The sequence below is a fragment of the Zalophus californianus genome, chromosome 7 (assembly GCF_009762305.2).
Source record: "Zalophus californianus isolate mZalCal1 chromosome 7, mZalCal1.pri.v2, whole genome shotgun sequence".
In the NCBI taxonomy this organism is placed as follows: Eukaryota; Metazoa; Chordata; class Mammalia; order Carnivora; family Otariidae; genus Zalophus; species Zalophus californianus.
The window spans coordinates 51,186,618-51,205,892 of NC_045601.1; the positions used below are offsets into that span (position 1 = coordinate 51,186,618).

At 35.3% G+C, this 19,275-nt stretch overlaps 1 protein-coding gene and 1 pseudogene across 2 annotated transcripts in view; one reads left to right on the top strand and one right to left on the bottom strand.

Moving 5' to 3' along the window:
* CDC40 (cell division cycle 40) overlaps positions 1–19,275 on the bottom strand; it is a 54,148-nt gene that overhangs the window by 21,031 nt on the left and 13,842 nt on the right. For both annotated transcript variants that reach the window (XM_027601166.2, XM_027601165.2), the window contains 4 exons: positions 12,634–12,763; positions 3,857–3,940; positions 2,009–2,148; positions 748–844 (listed from right to left, as the gene is read on the bottom strand). In XM_027601166.2, coding sequence (XP_027456967.1) covers positions 748–844; positions 2,009–2,148; positions 3,857–3,940; positions 12,634–12,763 — 451 coding nt within the window. The remainder of the gene's footprint in view (positions 1–747; positions 845–2,008; positions 2,149–3,856; positions 3,941–12,633; positions 12,764–19,275) is intronic.
* LOC113926764 lies at positions 4,968–9,446 on the top strand (annotated as a pseudogene).

The window sequence follows — 19,275 nt, forward strand, 5'->3', positions numbered from 1 at the left end:
ATAGCTGCAAGCAGCAAGCACCACAGCATTAAATAGTGTCCTTGGAAAGAAAGCTGGAGTTTGAGAAACCAAATACGGCCTCATCAAACCTAAATATTTGATATGTGATCTAACATTAGAATAATCAATACATCGGTACTAAATTATTCTTTATGGTTTGATAATAACTACATAATTTTCCAAATATAACTAATTATTAATATTATATTAGTATTACATTATTATTATTTATAATTTATTTTGGAAGACATTTCCTGAATATGCATTTCCTTCCACATGTCAAAATTAGTATGAGAATCTTAATCTCCAGTCTATTCACACGAAAAACAAAGTTTTTCTTTTAAAGTATATATATAATTTACTAATAGTTATGAATTATGTGGATATCTGGAGAATATCTGACTTGGGTTAAAAACAAAAGGATAAATGACTAGGGAAAGAGTCTGTTAGGAAACAACAGATTATGGACAATTCAGATTTCTTCTTTATCTACTATTTTTAAAAATCCACTAGTACTTCAAAGAATCATCTGTGGCAATCATTAATCATGCTATTTTTTCTCCTTTATTAGAATATGGAAGAGTCTGCTGTAATTTTTTTGAGATGCAAATAGTGAAATACAATTATTCTTAATATAGTGAAGTACACCAGCTGATTAGTAAAGACAATTGACACTACATGAACAGAGAACAGAGTGAATATCTGAAAATTTATCATAAAAATGAAGAGGCATAAAAAATATATTACCATGTAAGATTGTCTTCTCCTCCCCAGGCTTCTCTTCTTCCTGTTTGCCTTTTTTCTGCCTCTTCGCTGTGATTTCATCCAATTCTTTTTGTTCTTCCTAAGGAAATTAAGGAGTGAACTTTAAAATGGATGTTTTGGAACTCCACTGTACCCAAAGCTGGTTGTAAATACTTTATAATGAGGTCCAATTTTGGGTGAAGCAAGAGCCGTAAGTATGTCTCCTGGGATAACAGTTTCAACTCTTTGACAGATTACAAAATGACATTAACACATAATGGGTACTAGTTAATACTTTTAAACTCATTTCATACAAAACCCATCTTTTTGGAACACCTAGAAACAAATTTATTGTATTATGCTAATTATGTAAACAAAAAGACAAAGTGGTTAAAAAATCTAGTATTTGGAAACTCAATTTGCATACACAATGTTGTTCTCTAGTAAACAGATTTTCCTAAGTCATGAGGATATAAGCAATGACTACAGATTTTTGACACAACTTTTATGGGAGGAGCAGAGGAAGGAAGGTGGGATAGTAGTAAATCTCTATTATAATAAAAAGAAGTCAACCATGTCTAATGTAAATAAAAAGCAGCACATGTGTATGATTGACATACATGGATCAAAGATACAGCTAGAATATAAGCTTCATGAGAACAGGATTTTCTTGATCTTGTTCACTGCTATACCCCTAAGACCTAGGACAGTCAGTCACTGGCTCACAGAGACATTAGGATTAGGAGATGGAGAAGGACAGGTAGGGTGCTATGGTTTTACTTTATAGAACTTCATAGTATTTTTTTTTTAAATATAGATTATTTGGTAAAATTTTTAAACAAGTTAATTTACAAATAAAACCCACCATCAATTCTAAAATTACAGAGAGGCTGATTCTGTGGTTACTATCTGAGTATCTGGTATCAAGAGCAGCTGCCACCATAGCTTAATAGCATTATCAATTTTTATGAAATTTAAAAATTTTATTAAAATTGTCCAATATTGCATTTTAATTAAAAATATGGAAGAAAATAAATCAGAAGAGGATGAATTAAAAATATTCCCAAGAAAAATTTATTTTATTATTTTATTTTCCCAAGAAAAATTTAAAAATCTTACTTTATTTTCTCAATCAACCATGGCAGAGAAATATTGATGAGTCATCATTTGGTTCTCTAAGGAAATCTCAAGTTTATTATTCTAGATATCCTTCACAGACACACAGCATCTACCTGAATTGGCAATGAAAAACATCAAAACTTACTTCTGAGGGTTTGGCTACATCTTTTTCATCCACATATTTTGCCCACGGTCCCAAGAAACCATCAATATTAGATGCGTCATTTTCTTTGAACTTTTTCCTCTTTTCTATCTTTTTCTGACCAGTTTCAAACACAGTTAAACCTACATTAAAAAACAAACAGAGATCACAAATATGGATATTTTCTAAAGAAACAGTAGCATATATATAATTTTTACTTTATATGTTTAAAGAAAAGTGATTGTTCAAGTGACCAAAGATTTATTAAAGAACACAAAATAAAATCTACATGAATCTGCCAGGTATACCAACTCATACCATACAAAAAGAAACTCAATCTTCTGGGAAGAGAAGCTTTCAACTACTGCAATATTTTGCAAGTCCTAATATACTTAAAGAAAAGACCAGGCTATGTAATCCTACAAGGTACACAATCCTTTTAATGAATCAAGGACATATATCAGTGGATTTTACCACTTTTTGAAAGGAATCCAGCAAATTAACCTTACTAAATAATGATAAAGCCTTTTTTTTTTTTTTTTTTGATAAATAGAGAGAGAGTGTGCATGTGGTGGGTAGGGACAGAGGGAGAGGAAGAGAGAGAATCTCAAACACGCTCCACACTCAGCATGGAACCTGACACAGGTCTTGATCTCATGACCCTGAGATCATGACCTGAGCCTAAATCAAAAGTGGGATGCTCAACTGAGAGCCACCTAGGTGCCCAGATAAAGCTACTTTTGAAAGCAAGAATACATTAAAATTTTTCATTTAAAAACTGAATTAAATCATAGTAAGTAATTAATAACTTTGATTCACTTGTAACTTAACAATATATGCTAAGCAAGGTTTCACAAGAATGTGGTATTCTTCTAAGTGATCTAAATCTAAATTTGACCTCTAATATCATAAATCTTAGATTAAAAAGAAAAGAGGAAAGAGGATGTTTCTGGTTGAGATTCTGATCTGATCAGTAGGAGGTGGCAAGCTGTATGTCGTCACTAAATTGGAAAAAGAAAGGTTTATGGGAGTCATAATCACAATTTAACTGTTAATGGAGAATCTAACTACACAAAAGATACGGCTTGTAGAGGTCTAACTTAAAAAAAGCTTACCTATATTAATTCAAATCAGTGTCCTTTATAAGGTTGTGTACTACAACAACGGCTTGTCAAAATTCTATTTTAACAATAATGTAGCTCATACACTGAAGGTCGCTGGATGATACAGGGCCTGTAGCTGCTAAGCAGAAGTATCCTCATAGAAGCAGCATATTCTTTTTCTAATGAGCATATTTTATGGGTAAGATTCCAATGATGAGCTTTGTGACAAGTTAGCATTTAGAGTATAACGCTTTATCTTCTAAGTACAAAATGAATATGAGCACAAACATATCCTAAAACATATTCAAACTCAGCCTTCAAAGCAACCCTAAGACAATCTCCATTGACAATGTATAATAAAACTTGTTCTGCTCTGTAAAAATGTAGCTTGACATTAGTGTTGAAAGATAAATTGTAAACATTTGCTACACATTAATTATAATCTATTGAATGAGTTCTACATGGTTGGCACTCAGCCAAGTACTCATAACAACCCAGAATAATAGGTCCCAACATCCTCCCTACAAGGTTGCATGCCTCATAAGTGCAAAAAACAAGCTCTAAACTATAATAGTCCTAAACTATACTGCTCTATATTACTTGTTTCAACTTAAAAATAAAATCAGTCTACTAAAATACTAGTTTTTCCTACTGCCTCAGATCAATCTGCAAGACAGTAATTATAAGTATGTGTGTATATATACATATACTTGACATAAAATATTTCAAATAAATTTGAATAAATTACCTTGATTTTTTTCAGCTTCTTCTACCGAACCAATATATTTAGTAGACACTTGATGATTATCTAATGAAGGGTCTAATGCATAACCTGGAAGGAAAAAAGTACCCATTACTGACTCCATTTTTGCCATTTATAATTCATTTTATTTCTATACAGATATACTCATCTCACATTTTCCTTCCCAGATGTTGAAATGGTCTCTTTAACTTAGGACCGATCTTCCTTTCCTGAGCTATATTCCTATGTAGAACAATTAAGCCAAATCTCAGGGTGGACCATGAAGGACTTCAGCTGAGTAAGAAGTATCTTATAGGATGAATTTAGCATGTTGACATTATATTATTAACAGTCTCTCTGGCCAAGATATCAAACTTTAGTCAAATTTCAAAGATCTTACAAATATATGTACATCACACATTTAGAAGTTTAGAAACCATTTCCTTTTTGTTTTTGGTACTAGATAATACATGGCTTTAGCTTATCAAATTATATAAACTATTAAATAATTTAAAACAGAATAGAGTAAGAAGAATTATATAAAATCTAGCTATTATTTTGAAAACACTATTCTCTGTAAAGACAGTCTTCCCTCTCAATTTTATTTTATTTTTTAAAAGATTTTATTTATTCATTTGAGACACAGAGATACAGAGAGAGAGAGCATGAGCAGGGAGAGAGGCAGAGGGAGAGGGAGAAGCAGGCTCCCCGCTGAGCCAGGAGCCGGATATGGGGCATGAGCCCAGGACTCTGGGATCACGACCTGAGCCGAAGGCAAATGCTTAACCATCTGAGCCACCCAGGTGCCCCTCAATTTTAAAATATTACACTTCTACTTCATAAATCATTATGTATGTTTCCTTGGTAAGAAAAGTTAAGTAAGAATATCAACTGGCATGTGAATACACTCCTTCAAAAAGTGATGAAAGTATGTAGCTACTTTCTATATAAATGTAGTCTCTGGGGACTTAAGGAAAGAAAATCTATCTATATTAACTCAAATCAATTTTTCTTAAGTGGGGGTGCTTTAACATGATATATGTTTGGTAAAATTAGTTTTAGTAATTTTAGTTTAGTAATCAGCAAAGAGACTAGGTCATTAATCAGTTTACGGTCTATGACCTATGTGAGTGATCATAAAATATATAAAAGTACTAGCCAGTTTTTTAAGGGGTACATCCTAGGGGATAAAGTTGACACTTTAATTTTCCAGCTAAAGATGAAAGAGAACTTCTTTTGGGGAACAGAAAAAGATCTGTCATCAAACACACTTTTCAAACAAGCTAAGGATATAGGTGTTCAACTCACTCTCATGATATGCTAGAATAGAACTAACCACCTGGCTATTAACTCAATTGCATATAGTTTTTTCAGTATTAAAATATGTTCTTAGCCGGAGGAGAGAGTTTGATGGTAGAAAAGCCGCTTTGGAGTAAACTCTCTGAAATCACAGGTCCAAATCTCATGAGTTATTTTATCTGTTGTCTCTTTGATGTACAGAACAGTATTCTGTAAAGGATTTTTTAAATGAGATTTTATAAGGCTCATATAAAATTTAGACCAACATATCTGATGTTAAAAATCCCCATCTCAATCATAAAAATTTACCTAGAATGTAATTCGATCTTGAGAGAGATTTATGTCTATACAAATGACACTGCATTTTATGTTTGGAGGGATGGAATGGGAGGCAGAGAGGAAAGGGAGATGCCTGGTACTTCTTGTGATACCTACGGAAGCACCAATCCCCAGCTCATTTGGCCATAGTCTTGTTTCTGAGCACAGGAATTTATGTTCTCTTCCTTTTCCACATCATCTATGGTAAAATAAATCTTTACTGCCATTATCACCATTACTACTACTACTGCCTCCCACCTCAGGTAATTAAAGGACAATAATATTTTCCCTTTACAAACAAGAGAAGTTAAATATTTAGCTATATGCCCTACCAGAAGTCAGCCAGTGACAGAACAGGATATAATTCTAACACTACAGAATTTTAGTCCAATTAGTTTTCTAATATTCTATGTTTCAAGTGACTATGTCTGCATTTTAGTTCTGAGATATTCTCATCTTTCTAAAGTTTATTTTCCTTTTTATATTTTTAATACAGTTAATGTCTACTTTCTTCCTTTGTAGTCTTATTTGAAATGGCTCTATTTCTTAAAATTTTTAATTTAAATTCAATTTAATTAACATATAGTGTATTATTAGTTTCAGAGGTAGAATTTAGGTGATTCATCAGTTGCATTTAACACCCAGTGCTCATTACATTAAGTGCCCTCCTTAATGCCCATCACCCAGTTACCCCACCCCCCCCAACCTCCTCATCACAGCAACTCTCAGTTTCCTAGAGTTAAGAGTCTCTAATAATACCAATTTTATTATTAGATCCTTGAGATCATTAATACTAATATCCCAATGTGTAAATAAGATAAAAACAGTCTGCAAAGAATGGTCACAAATATATGGAAAAACCTTCAACTTTACTAGCAGTCCAAATGAAACAAATTAAAGAGATTAAATATTATATATTTTTGTTATCACATAAATAAAGGAAAAACAGTCATACAGATCTTGGGTAAAGAGAAAGAGGATTTGCACATGTGGTGGTGGCCATGTTAAGTTGGGAGAATTCTTTTGGAAAGCAAGATATTGACAAGATATAACAAGACCTTTAAAAATATTTATATTCAGTTACATGCAGGAAACCATTACACCACCACTTGGGCCATGTTCTCTGGCTGCTGCCTCCACCCCACTCCCCCTTGCCTCTGGTGCACATTAAAGATCCAAAACCACGACTGACTCCAAGTACTTCACAATCAATAAAAAAGGAGAAATCTTTGAATTAAGGCGGAACTCAACAATGAAAAGAAAGAAAAGAGGGAGAAGACTATGAAGAAAGTGATTGCTGCCATGACTGTGGGGAAGGATGTCAGCTCTCTTTCCAGATGTAAACTGACAATCTGAAATTAAAGAAGCTTGTGCATCTCTGTTTGATGAACTATGCCACGAGTCAGCCAGACATGGCCATCACGGCTGTCAACAGCTTTGTGAAGGACTGTGAAGATGCCAATCCTCTAATTTGGGCCTTGGTCGTTAGGACCATAGTGGTACATCCAGGTGCCCAAGGTTACAGAATATCTCTGTGAACCCTTCCGCAAGTGCCTGAAGGATGAGGATCCCTATGTTTGGAAAACAGCAGCAGTCTGTGTGGCAAAACTCCATGATATCAATGCCCAAATGGTGGAAGATCAGGGATTTTTAGATTCTCTGCGGGATCTCATAGTAGATTCAAACCCAATGGTGCAGGCTAAAGCTGTAGTAGCATGATCTGAAATCAGTGAATCTAGCCCAAATAGCAACCTACTTGATCTGAACCCAAAGAGCATTAATAAGCTGCTGACAGCCCTGCATGAGTGCACTGGATGGGGTCGGATTTTCATCTTGGACTGCCTGTCTAGTTACAACCCTAAAGATGACTGGAAGGCTCAGAGCACCTGTGAGCGGGTAACTCACTGGCTGTCTCATGCCAACTCATCAGCGGTGCTTTCAGCAGTAAAAGTCTTAGTGAAGTTTCTAAAGTTGTTATCCAAGGACTCTGACTACTACAATATGCTGCTGAAGAATATGTTCTTCACTTGTCCCTCTCCACTTGTCACTCTGCTGTCTGGGGAGCCAGAGGTGCAATATGTCACCCTGAGAAATATCAATGTAATTGTCAAAAAAAGGGCCCAAAATCTTGAAGCAGGAAATCAAAGTCTTCTTTGTAAAGTACAACGATCCCATCTATCCTAAACTAGAGAAGTTGGACATCATGATTCATTTGGCATTCCAAGCCAACACTGCCCCTGTTCTGGCAGAATTAAAGGAATATGCCACAGAGGTGGATGTTGGCTTTGTTCGCAAAGCTGTGTGGGCCATTGGACGGTGTGCCATCAAAGTGGAGTGATCCGCAGGGCACCATGTACGCATATTGCCTGATCTCATCCGGACCAAAGGAAATTATGTGGTCCAAGAGGTAACTGTTGCCATCAGGGACAGCTTTCACAAATACTCCAACAAGTATGAAAGTATCACTGCCACTCTATGTGAGAACTTAAGACTTGCTGGATGAACCAGACGCTCGAGCAGCTCTGATTTGGATTGGGGAGAATATGCTGAGAGAACAGACAATGCAGATGAGTTACTGAAGAGCTTCCTGGAGGGTTTTCATGATGAAAGCACCAGGTGCAGCTTACTCTACTTACTGCCATAGTGAAGCTGTTTCTCAAGAAACCATGAAATACACAGGAGCTGGTACAGCAAGTCTCGAGTTTGGCAACACAGGACTCTGATAATCCTGACCTTTAAGACCGGGGCTATATTTATTGGTGCCTTTTCTCAATGGACCCTGTCACAGCCAGAGAAGCAGTCTTGTCTAAGAAGCCACTGATGTCTGAGGAGACAGATCTTCTTGAGCCAACTCTGCTAGATGAGCTAATCTGCCACATTGCTTCTTTGGCCTCAGTATACCATTAGCCTCCCAATGCTTTTGTGGGAGGAAGTCACGGAATCCATCCCAAACACTTGCCAATACACCATGGGAGCACTAATGCAGGTGACAGCCCTGCTGGCAACACCACTGCCACCAACCTGGAACAGCCTCAGGTTAGCCCCTCTCAAGGTGACCTTCCAGGAGACCTTTTAAACCTTAAACCTTGACCTCGGCCGCCCAATCAATGTGCCACAGGTCCTCCATGCAGATGGGAGCAGTGGATCTCTTGGGAGGAGGACTAGATGGTCTGGTGGGACAATCCTTCATCCCCTCATCAGTGTCTGCAACCTCTGCTCCTTCACCTACTCCTGCTGTGGTCAACAGTGGTCTGAACGACCTGTTTGAACTCTCCATGGGGAGAGCACCTGATGGATGTCTGGCTGCCTGTAGTAAAAGCTAAAGGCTTGGAGATTTCCGGAACATTTAGTCACCGCCAAGGGCACATCTATATGGAAAGGAACTTCACCAACAAAGCTCTGTAGCACATGACAGACTTTGCAATCCAGTTTAACAAGAATAGCTTTGGTGTCATCCCAAGCACTCCTCTGGCCATCCATACACCACTGATGCCAAACCAGAGCATTGATGTCTCCCTAACTCTCAACACCTTGGACCCAGTCATGAAGATGGAACCTTTGAATAAACTGCAGGTAGCTGTGAAAAGTAATAATTGATGTCTTCTCCTTCAGCTGCCTCATCCCACTCAACGTGCTTTCCGTAGAAGATGGCAAAATGGAGCGCCAGGTCTTCCTTGCAACATGGAACGATATTCCCAATAAAAATGAGCTTCAGTTTCAGGTTAAGGAATGTCATTTAAATGCTGGCACTATTCCCAACAAATTGCAAAACAACAATGTTTATACTATTGCCAAAAGGAATGTGGAAAGGCAGGACATGCTGTACCAATTCCTGAAGCTCACTAATGGCATTTGGATTTTGGCTGAGCTATGCAGACAGCCAGGAAGCCCAAATTATATGCTGTCACTGAAGTACAGAGCTCCCGAAGTCTCTCCATATATCTATCAGGTCTACGACAGCATTTTGAAAAATGAATAGACTGGTCCAGTGCCCTCTGGCCACCCTGGGATTGGTGCAAACCAAGAACTCTTACCTGGAAACACCAAGAAATTGTATTACTGTGTAGAATCTGAACCCAAACACACTGAGGCCACCCACCAAGGTAGTGACTAGTCTAACCTGTGCTAACACTAAGGCACAATCTGTTGGATAGTTTTAGCTTTCATTTTTTATGTCTGTAACTCACTAAATAGTTCAATCTGTGTCTTAGTCCACCACCCCCTAAAGGGAGAGGTAAAAACCACTGTTATTAAAAAAAAAAAGGCCCATTTTTGAAACCAGGTCTAAAGCCAACTGAGTAGTTTTTTTTGTTGTTGTTATTTATTTATTTATTTGACAGAGAGCACAAGCAGGGGGAGTGGCAGGCAGAAGGAGAGGGAGAAGCAGGCTTCCCGCTGAGCAGGAAGCCCAGTGCGGGGCTCCATCCCAGGACCCCGGGATCATGACCTGAGCCGAAGGCAGACACTTAACCAACTGAGCCACCTAGGAGCCCCAAAACTGAGTAGTTTTAAATGCTTACTCTTACTATAGGATAATTTAAGAAGGAAAATAGGTATCAGATAAACTTATTTAAACTTCTTCTTTTCTGTTTTGTTTTAAAGTAGTCATAGCTATCTAAATTATTGCTTAAGTCCTTTCTAAAGTCTAAGAAAACAAGCAAACGTCTTTAAAATTGTTTCATTATAGGCTAGACTATAACAAACTCATGATGCAATAAAGTTGATTTTTATGTGCTGCATATATACTTGATATTTACGTGGGATCCCTTATATGAATTAACAGGTACAATGCACTGATAACCATTTTTTGGACTGGAAGTGTCCAACCCTTCTGGTTGATTTCAGAGGTATACAGTCTTAGCTTTTGGCACACTGTCAATTATAACCTTGTCACGGTGAAATATGATCTAATATATGACAATCTTTTTACAACCAGTTTCCAAGGATATATTGTGATAAATAACTAAGACTATCTGTACTAAAACTCTAAACTACTTTATAGGAGAATCAGTTTACATTATTACTCCCTAAAAATTAGAAAAAAGTAACTTTCCAACATTAGAATAATTACGTAAATTATGGTACAGCCACTACATAGTTCTTAAAAATGACAAACGGATTATAAATTAACACTGGAAAATGCTTATGATAGAACACTGGAATAAATGAGATGCAAATTTTTCAGTACAGAATGATTATCGTATAGAGTAACTTGGAGAGATAAAGATATAATGCTAAGAGTAGATATTTTAGGATAGCAGGATTATAGGTAACTTTTTCTTCTCTCTTTCCTAAAAGCATAAAATTTACTTCTATTATTTAATGAAAATAACTGTTATTAATAAAAAAGCATCACTGAATACATATTTCACATGACACTATTTTTTTTAACTTTTAATCCTGTCTTATAATGAGAGTTAATGGCAGAGAGGGCAGAAAAATTTCTTCAGAACTTAAATTCTGGAAGAAATAAAAGGAAGAGGTAGAATTCTGACTGCAAAGAAAACTAAAGGAAAAAAAGACAACTTACTGATGTCTAAAGATGTGATTATTAAATCTGTTGTAAAATTCTAAGTTTTCTTTTTCAATTACTTTTTTGGGAAAGAAACATTAGCATAAGTAACTATAAAGAAAGATCACAGCTACAATACGCAAAAGACACAGGTGAGATTACAGAAAGAGAAAGGAAAGGCACCGCCAAATATTAGCGCATCTGGTATCAGTGACCACGAACTATCAACAAGGACATTATAAAGACCATTTTCTTTTAGTGAGATTCCCAATCTTGTGTGCATGTTAACTTTCTTAAATCCTACCACTGATAGGATATAATTATTTAACACAATGAATCTGTGGCCATTCTACTTCCTGATATCCTTTAGTGAACAACAGAAAACATTTCAGATATAAGATCTGAGAAACAGAATAAAGTCCATCAGTAAGTAACAAGATAAAAAGAATGTGCCAAAAAACCAAATAATCCGATGAAAAATGGGCAAAAGACATGAATAGACATTTCTCCAAAGAAGACATCCAGATGGCCAACAGCACATGAAGACATGCTTAACATCACTCATCATCAGGGAAATGTAAATCAAAACCACAATGAGTATCACGTCACACCTGTCAGAATGGCTAAAATAAAAAACACAAGAAACAGGTATTGGCAAGGATTTGGATCCCACCTTTGGTGGGAATACAAACTGGTACAGCCATTATGGAAAACAGTATGGAGGTTCCTCAAAAAATTAAAAATAGAATTACCACAGGATCCAGTAATTCTACTACTATTTACCCAAAGAATATGAAAACACTAATTCAAAAAGATATATGTAACCCTGTTTATTGCAGCATTATTTACAATAGCCAAATTATGGAAGCAGCCCAAGTGTCCATTGACAGATACATGGATAAAGAAGATGTAATATATATACAAAGGAGTATTACTCAGCCATGAGAGAGAATGAAATCTTGCCACGTGCAACAACACGGATGGATCTAGGGAGTATAAGGTCAAGCGAAATAGGTCGGTCAGAGAAAGGCAAATACCATTTGATTTCACTCATATGTGGAATTTAAGAAATAAAGGAAATGAACAAAGAAAAAAAGAGGCAAAGCAAAAAACAGACTCTTAACTAGATAGAACAAACTGATGGTTACCAGAAGGGAGGTGGCTGGGGGAATGGGTGAAATAGGTGAAGGGGATTAACAGTACACTTATTATGATGAGCACTGAGTAATGTATAGAATTGGTGAATCACTACATTGTACACCTGAAACTAATATAACGCTGTATGTTAATTATACTGGAATTAAAAATAAAAGTAACCTCTTAACCCGATCTGGTCATTTACTAACTTCAACAGCAATCTGCACATGATGGACATTCAATAACAAGTGTTCATTATCAAGTACAACAGAGAATATTCTGTTTTTAAGACCACAAAATATTTCTAATATTCAGAAATCACAGCAAATTTAGAATGATAGCTAAAAATATTAGTTCATCTCCCCATTTGTATAAATATTTATAGACGTGTTTAAGAAAAATACACTACCTTTTTTAAAAGGAATCTAGATTAATAAATTTAAAAAGCAAGAAGACAAAACTGATTATCCACACAAAAATGTGTCAAACTGGAAACTGTAAATCTTAATCACCTTACCGTATGTGGCAAAAGTTCTTCTTTGTTGTTCAAACATAAAATCATTGATATGAGCTGGTTCAGCATATCCAGAAAGCATATTTCTAGGGGCAGCCATTTGCTGTGTCCTAAAGGGATTTTCTGGTCCAAACTGCAATGTTATAAGAAAAAACAAACTTAAATTCTGAGTATATAAAGCCAGAGTTACTAGAATTATTGTACAATATATTTTCAACTCTAAATCATTAGGGGCTGAGTAACCTATTTGGGAACATGCTCACCACACATGGTTCAGTGCAGCTGGGCAATGGCTGATTAGCACTGTTTGTCAGTCCCTAGGTCAGAAGAAGAATCCAGCTCACCTAAGTCTATGTGCGGGTATTTAAATTTAAATAAGTAAAATAAAATATTCAGGTCCTCAGTCACACTAACCAAACTTCAAGACTTCAAAAGTCACATGTGGTTATTGGCTATTACATTTCCATCACTGCAGGAAGTTCTACTTGACAATGTTGCTCTTGATAATTAAAGTAACTATATTTTTGTCTAAACCATGATTTGGGGGATTTTTGGTAACTTTTTTTTTTTAATTTGTAAAGATGATTTTTGGTGACTTTTATATCAATAATGGCACCATGATGTAATTTTTAAAAAATACATGTTTCTTCTCCACTAGATTATGAGTTCCTCAAAGGTAGAGACTTAAAATTCTTAATGCTTACCATAATGCCTGGCATATAGAAAGCACTAACGAAGGAAAGATTAATCAGATTAATCTGCCCACTGGGGGCAGAGCATAGGAAATAGACAATAAAAGTAAAATGCTTGAAAAAGTCCCTAGAAAAGACATTACAAATGAAAATAAAATTTCTCTATTGTGAAAAGTCACACTATGAAGTCTCACACAAAATAGTACATCATTATCTGTTTGTTTATAATGCTTTGAGTTTCCATAATGGTTTCCAAACATTATTTACTTTGGTCTGTACAAAAATCCTGGAAAGTTAGAGAGGTAGTCTCCTTTTTATGTTAGAAGTGCAGGAAGGAAAAAAGCCAAAGATGATGTATTTTATCTGCCCTAGAGTCAATAGTTTTATTCTTAATTGGCAAACCCAGGTTAGAACAACGCCCAGTCTAGGATTCTACTGCATCAGACATTCCTTAAATGTACAATCATACTAACTTTTTAAAAAATTGGGTAAAAAAGTACCGAATTATATCAAACACTATTAATTTAATGATATTTATTTAATGGTAATGGGAAAATCCAATTTTGTATTTTTTTTTTAAGATTTTATTTATTTATTTGGGAGGGGGAAGCGCAGAGGGAGAGTGTGAGGGAGAAGCAGACTCCCAGTTGAGAAGAAAACCTGACATGGGGCTCAATCCCAGGACCTGAGATCATGACCCGAGCCACTGTCAGACGTTTAACAGACTGAGCCACCCAGGTGCCCCTGTATTTTCTTTTTAAATAAAGAATAAAATGAACTTCCCACTTTGGAAATTGTGGAATTAGACAGGATATTTTTATTTGAACTCTGTAGGTCTAGTATCATGATGAAATTATTTTGATGTTAGAACATCTTAGGTCACTACCCTTAGAAACCACTTTCCTATGATACATTTCTAGAGCCATAAATATAAATTATTGATCCTCTCTTAAGCAGAATGTTGCCTTCTCTAGTACCAACATTATACTATGCACAAAAATCCGAAATTGTTACACTTGCCTTATGTTTTTTTCTGCTTCAGAAAATAAATTACTACAATATTCTTTTATATTGACAGCTTCCATTTCTATACTTAAAATGATTCAATTTAAAAATATCTGATTTACATACAAAACTTTCATTACTATTTATTCTGAACTGTATAAAGGACAGTGCCAAGACTTCATAGCTCATATTAGTTCCTCCTTGCTAATGGTAGCAATGTAGGGGAGAAAAAAATTTAGACTGCTGAATGCTGGCACTTACAGTAACTTCGTTCAGTCATGAAATTTATTATAAAAACAAGGAATATCCAATAAAATTAAAGATAATAAAATGACTTAAAAGTTTCCTAGATATTCTACCTAATATAGTCAGCTATCATCTGCAAAGCAGTTCAACATTTCTGGGGGGAAAAATCTAAAATGATAAAAATCTCCATTACTCTTATTGTTATTCATATAATAAGTTAATCATTATGTTTATACTTTCCAATTTGAAAAAGGAAAATACAATTTCCATAGTCTTATTTTATTAAGATTTTACAAAAAAAGAACAATTTTTCTATCAGTCATACATATCAAATCAGCTCCATCTTTTAAAGAAAAATTCTCAGTGCTAAGGAACTTTGATTTCTATATGAATACAGATCCACATATTATAGCTAAGTATATCTTATATGCGTGCTATTTCTAAAGCAGTCTAAAAATTTAAATGTGCTACATTTTATAGCTATTTAAGCTGAGACAACAAAAAAATCTAATAGGAAGCTGGGTTGTGGGAGGATCTATCTACTTTTGGCTCACCTTAACTGCCTTGGTTACCAGCAGTTATTGGAACTGACCTCAGAGACATTAAATAAATGCCAACAAAGAAAGGGAGAGAATGTTATTCCGCAGAACTCAGCTCTTCCCAATTACTTAAAAATTATGTGTCCCAGATGTTCCCAGTCTCTGTGAATATGCACTTCTTTTAATTCTGGGTTAACCATTAAAAAACAAAACAAAGCATAGGAGTGCCTGGAGGGCTCAGTTAGTAAAGCATGCGACACTTGATCTCAGGGTTGTTAAGTTTGAGCCCCATTTTGGGTGCAGAGATTACATAAAAATAAAATCTTAAAAAAAAAAATAAAAACAAAGCATATAAAAAACACACAAAACTGACTTCCAAATTTAACTTCCGGTAATTAAATTTAAGAGTAAATGTGCATTCAGGGGATTTTAATAATACATATTTGAGTTAGGTATGAGTATTTAACAGTTTTTAGCTAAGACCATACTGAAGTATACCACAATTATAACTTTAATCTCCCATATAAAATATATACATTTAAGTATTAATTCATAATTCAGATCACATCTCAGGATGTTCCTGAATATGCTTACATCTTTCACCTGAGTGAAGTAGTGATTTATTTATAAAACAGGAGAAAAGCATTTTTAAAAAGATTTATTTATTTGAGAGACAGAGAGAGGAGAGAGGGCATGCACGTGTGGGGAGAGGGGCCGAGGGAGAGAATCCCAAGCAGACCCCCCACGGAGCGTGGAGCCCCACACAGACAGATCCCATGACCCCTGAGATCACGACCTGATCCGAAACCAAGAGTCCAAGGCTCAACCAACTGAGCCACCCAGGGGCCTTGAGAAAAGCATTTTTAACTTGTTAAGACACTGGTAGATAAATCTAAGAAATCTGTGTATTGTAAAGCAGTGATTCTCAAAAGTCTTCAGAAGGTAGAATGCTTGAGGATCGATGTCTTAGTAGTGTAACATTACATCACAGGAATTGAGAACTTACACTGGTAAAAACTGAATATATGAAATCATAACAATAAGTTTACATATAGAATGCCTCCCCCCCCAAGTTACTGAACTAATAATCATATTATACTTAGATTGCTGGTAAGTTTTTCATTAATATTTATTGTAGTCATCAATGTTTAAACACATAAACAAACTTTAAGGTAAGAAGAGCCTGTTGAATAACTTATTTTCCACAAATTTGGAAAAGATCTCCACCATTCAATTTTATTGGCAGAATATCTCAGTCTTTTAAGACATAAAAGCATAGTTTAAATATTACTAATATAAGAATATTTTCTTAGTGTGGGTTTTATGACCTTGAGCCTTAGTTTCCTCATCTATAAAATAAAAGAGCTGAACTATCTAATTTCTAAAGTTCATTCTAACATTAATATTTATAGCAGCCCTATGGCCAGATTTTTAACAGAAACTAGGATTTTTTTTCCTTTTAACTTTGATATATCTTCTATTCCTAAAAGTACTATTATTTTAAATCTGAAAATCTCCTTCAGGCTTAGGGGTTTTACGTGAGCCTAGAAAAGCTAACAAATACACTTTTCTCTAAGTAGACCCAAAAAGGATTGAGTGAAATGAAGAAAATCAGTGGACTAAAACAATGGCTATTATCTCTTCAAGTTCTGTCTATAATATGAGAAAGTTTACCTGGATACTATGTTAGCCCATTTAGGAAAAGTCCTTGGTTGGGAGGGAAAAACATATTTTATAAAATAAAATAGTCAATTCCGTTAATTTCCTGAACTAGCAAAGTCAAAGCATGCGCATAGGGGTGTAACATGCAAACCCTGTAATGGTCTGCAAACTGGTCTTCCAGCCACAGAGCAATCGTTAGGAGTGATGTGAACTCACATTCCCAAATACGTTACTTGCTGGTAGCAAAACCTGAGACTTAGTTTCCTCGCTATAAAATAGGGATTAGAGTACTTATTTCACAGGATTATTGTGAAGACTAAAAGAGATAAGGTACACAAATATATAAATCCCTCAATATGGTACCTGGTATACAGTAATAAATGATTGTTTTATTCCATTAATTTCTATCCCTGTTCTTTTCCATCATGCAAACCCTTATCAAATTAGCCTTCCTACAAATTCAGCTTTGATTATCCCACTCTTTAATAAGAACCTTAAAAATCTATTTATCCTCTACTAAATCGAGACCAAACTGCTAACCTTGGCTCCCAGATCCCTGTGCAATGCTACACAAACTACCATTTTGGTCTGACCTCCCTATTCTCCCTTACTGACGGCTAAAGTATTCCTGTTCTTTGGATCTTTTATGATTTAGCTAATGCTTTTCTCCTCTTTCCTCGTAAAAGCCTTCCTAGCATCAATGCCAATAATAGTAACATAAATAACAACAAGCGCTGCTACTTACTAAATGCTTACTGAGTACCAGAGAGTTTCCTAACCCTATCATACATTAGTGCATGTATCCATGCAACTCGGTAAAGGAGAAATTGTCTTCATTTTATCTATGAGAAAACTGAGGTAATCCAAGGTTATACTGAAGCTAATAAGCAGTGTATTTAATCCCAAATCTCATGTTCTTAACCTGGACTTTAATGCTTATTTTAAATACTTCTTCCTCTAGGCAACTTTTTCTTATCTTCACAACCAGATACAATCTCTCCCTTAACTTGAATAGCACTTTAGGCATTATAGGAAACAGTCTGGTCTCTGTATCTTTCTAAAAATAACACTGAGCATATCATCTCTGGTAAACAGTAGCTTGAGGAGGAGGATTATATCTTTTTCTAACAATGGATTCTTTTTTTTTTTTTTAAGATTTTATTTATTTATTTGAGAGAGAGAATGAGAGAGAGAGAGCATGAGAGAGGGGAAGGTCAGAGGGAGAAGCAGACTCTCTGCCGAGCAGGGAGCCCGATGTGGGACTCGATCCCAGGACTCCAGGATCATGACCTGAGCCGAAGGCAGTTGCTTAACCAACTGAGCCACCCAGGCGCCCCTAACAATGGATTCTTAAGATATGGGAACTTGAATTTCAACAAGCAAAGTTCCTTAACACCTTTCCATACTTTGTCAAATTATACAGACCCTAGTCATAAAATTCAAAGGTAATAATCTATTATGTAACAGACAATTCATTTGGCAACCAGGAAATATAGTAATTTTTCTTCACTTTTCAATCTCATCTCTCTTTTCTTAAATTGGTAATAAGCATCAGTGTTCCTAACATAAATTAATTTATATTTTGAATGTGAGGCTCCCTAGATGAGAAAAAAAAACCCCAGAATACTAAAAGAATTGGTAATTTCACAAAGAGAATGATAGGCCTAATGCCTCATCAATATCACCAAAAAAATCTTAATCTTTTAAATTTCGGAAAACTAAAATCACACAGCAATTGATTAGTTATGCACAAGATCTAAAAATGGAAGAGAAACAGACTTCATATAAAATGCACTGACATAGGAACATCACACACCATATTACTTCCAAATTTTCTTGTTCTGTAATTTAGTGGCCCTAATTTATGGAAGCACTTTTCATTTAAAAAATCATGAAGCATACATGTAACATAAGACCTTTCTTCACTGTGCCAGCTAAAATGGTGTCAAGGGATATGAGTCTACAGGTTCGACAGGCTAGAATGATTTAAGAAAAATAAAATTTAAAAGTGCTGCAGTCTCAAGAGTATGAGAAAGAGATTTCAGCTTACTGTACACCCAGGGAACTGCTAGAGCACTGTCTAAATACTACCACTGACATCATCGGCTATGCTACATATTTCAATTGCCATATTTTAAGTGACTACAGAAACCTGAGCAGGCAAATTATATGAAACAGCTTTATGATTCTGCTTTATCAAAAAAAAAAGGGAAAAAAAGGGACAATGACTACATGCTAAAAAACAAAAAATTAAAAAGTTCCTCTTTCTCCACCCAGTTGCAATAAAATATGGCTCCTCACCCTCATTTTTAAAGTTTCTTAAAGATCCTGCTACTGAAGGCTTATTTTGTTTTATAATGACCATTTTTTGGCATCTCTATTTTCTCAATCAAGTATTCTTTCCCCTTTTAAAAATGAAATAGCTAGAAATTTAATTTTTTCTACAAAGACTTTCCTAGATGGACAATCTTCACTGTTTTTTGCCTTTTTTCCTTTCTCAT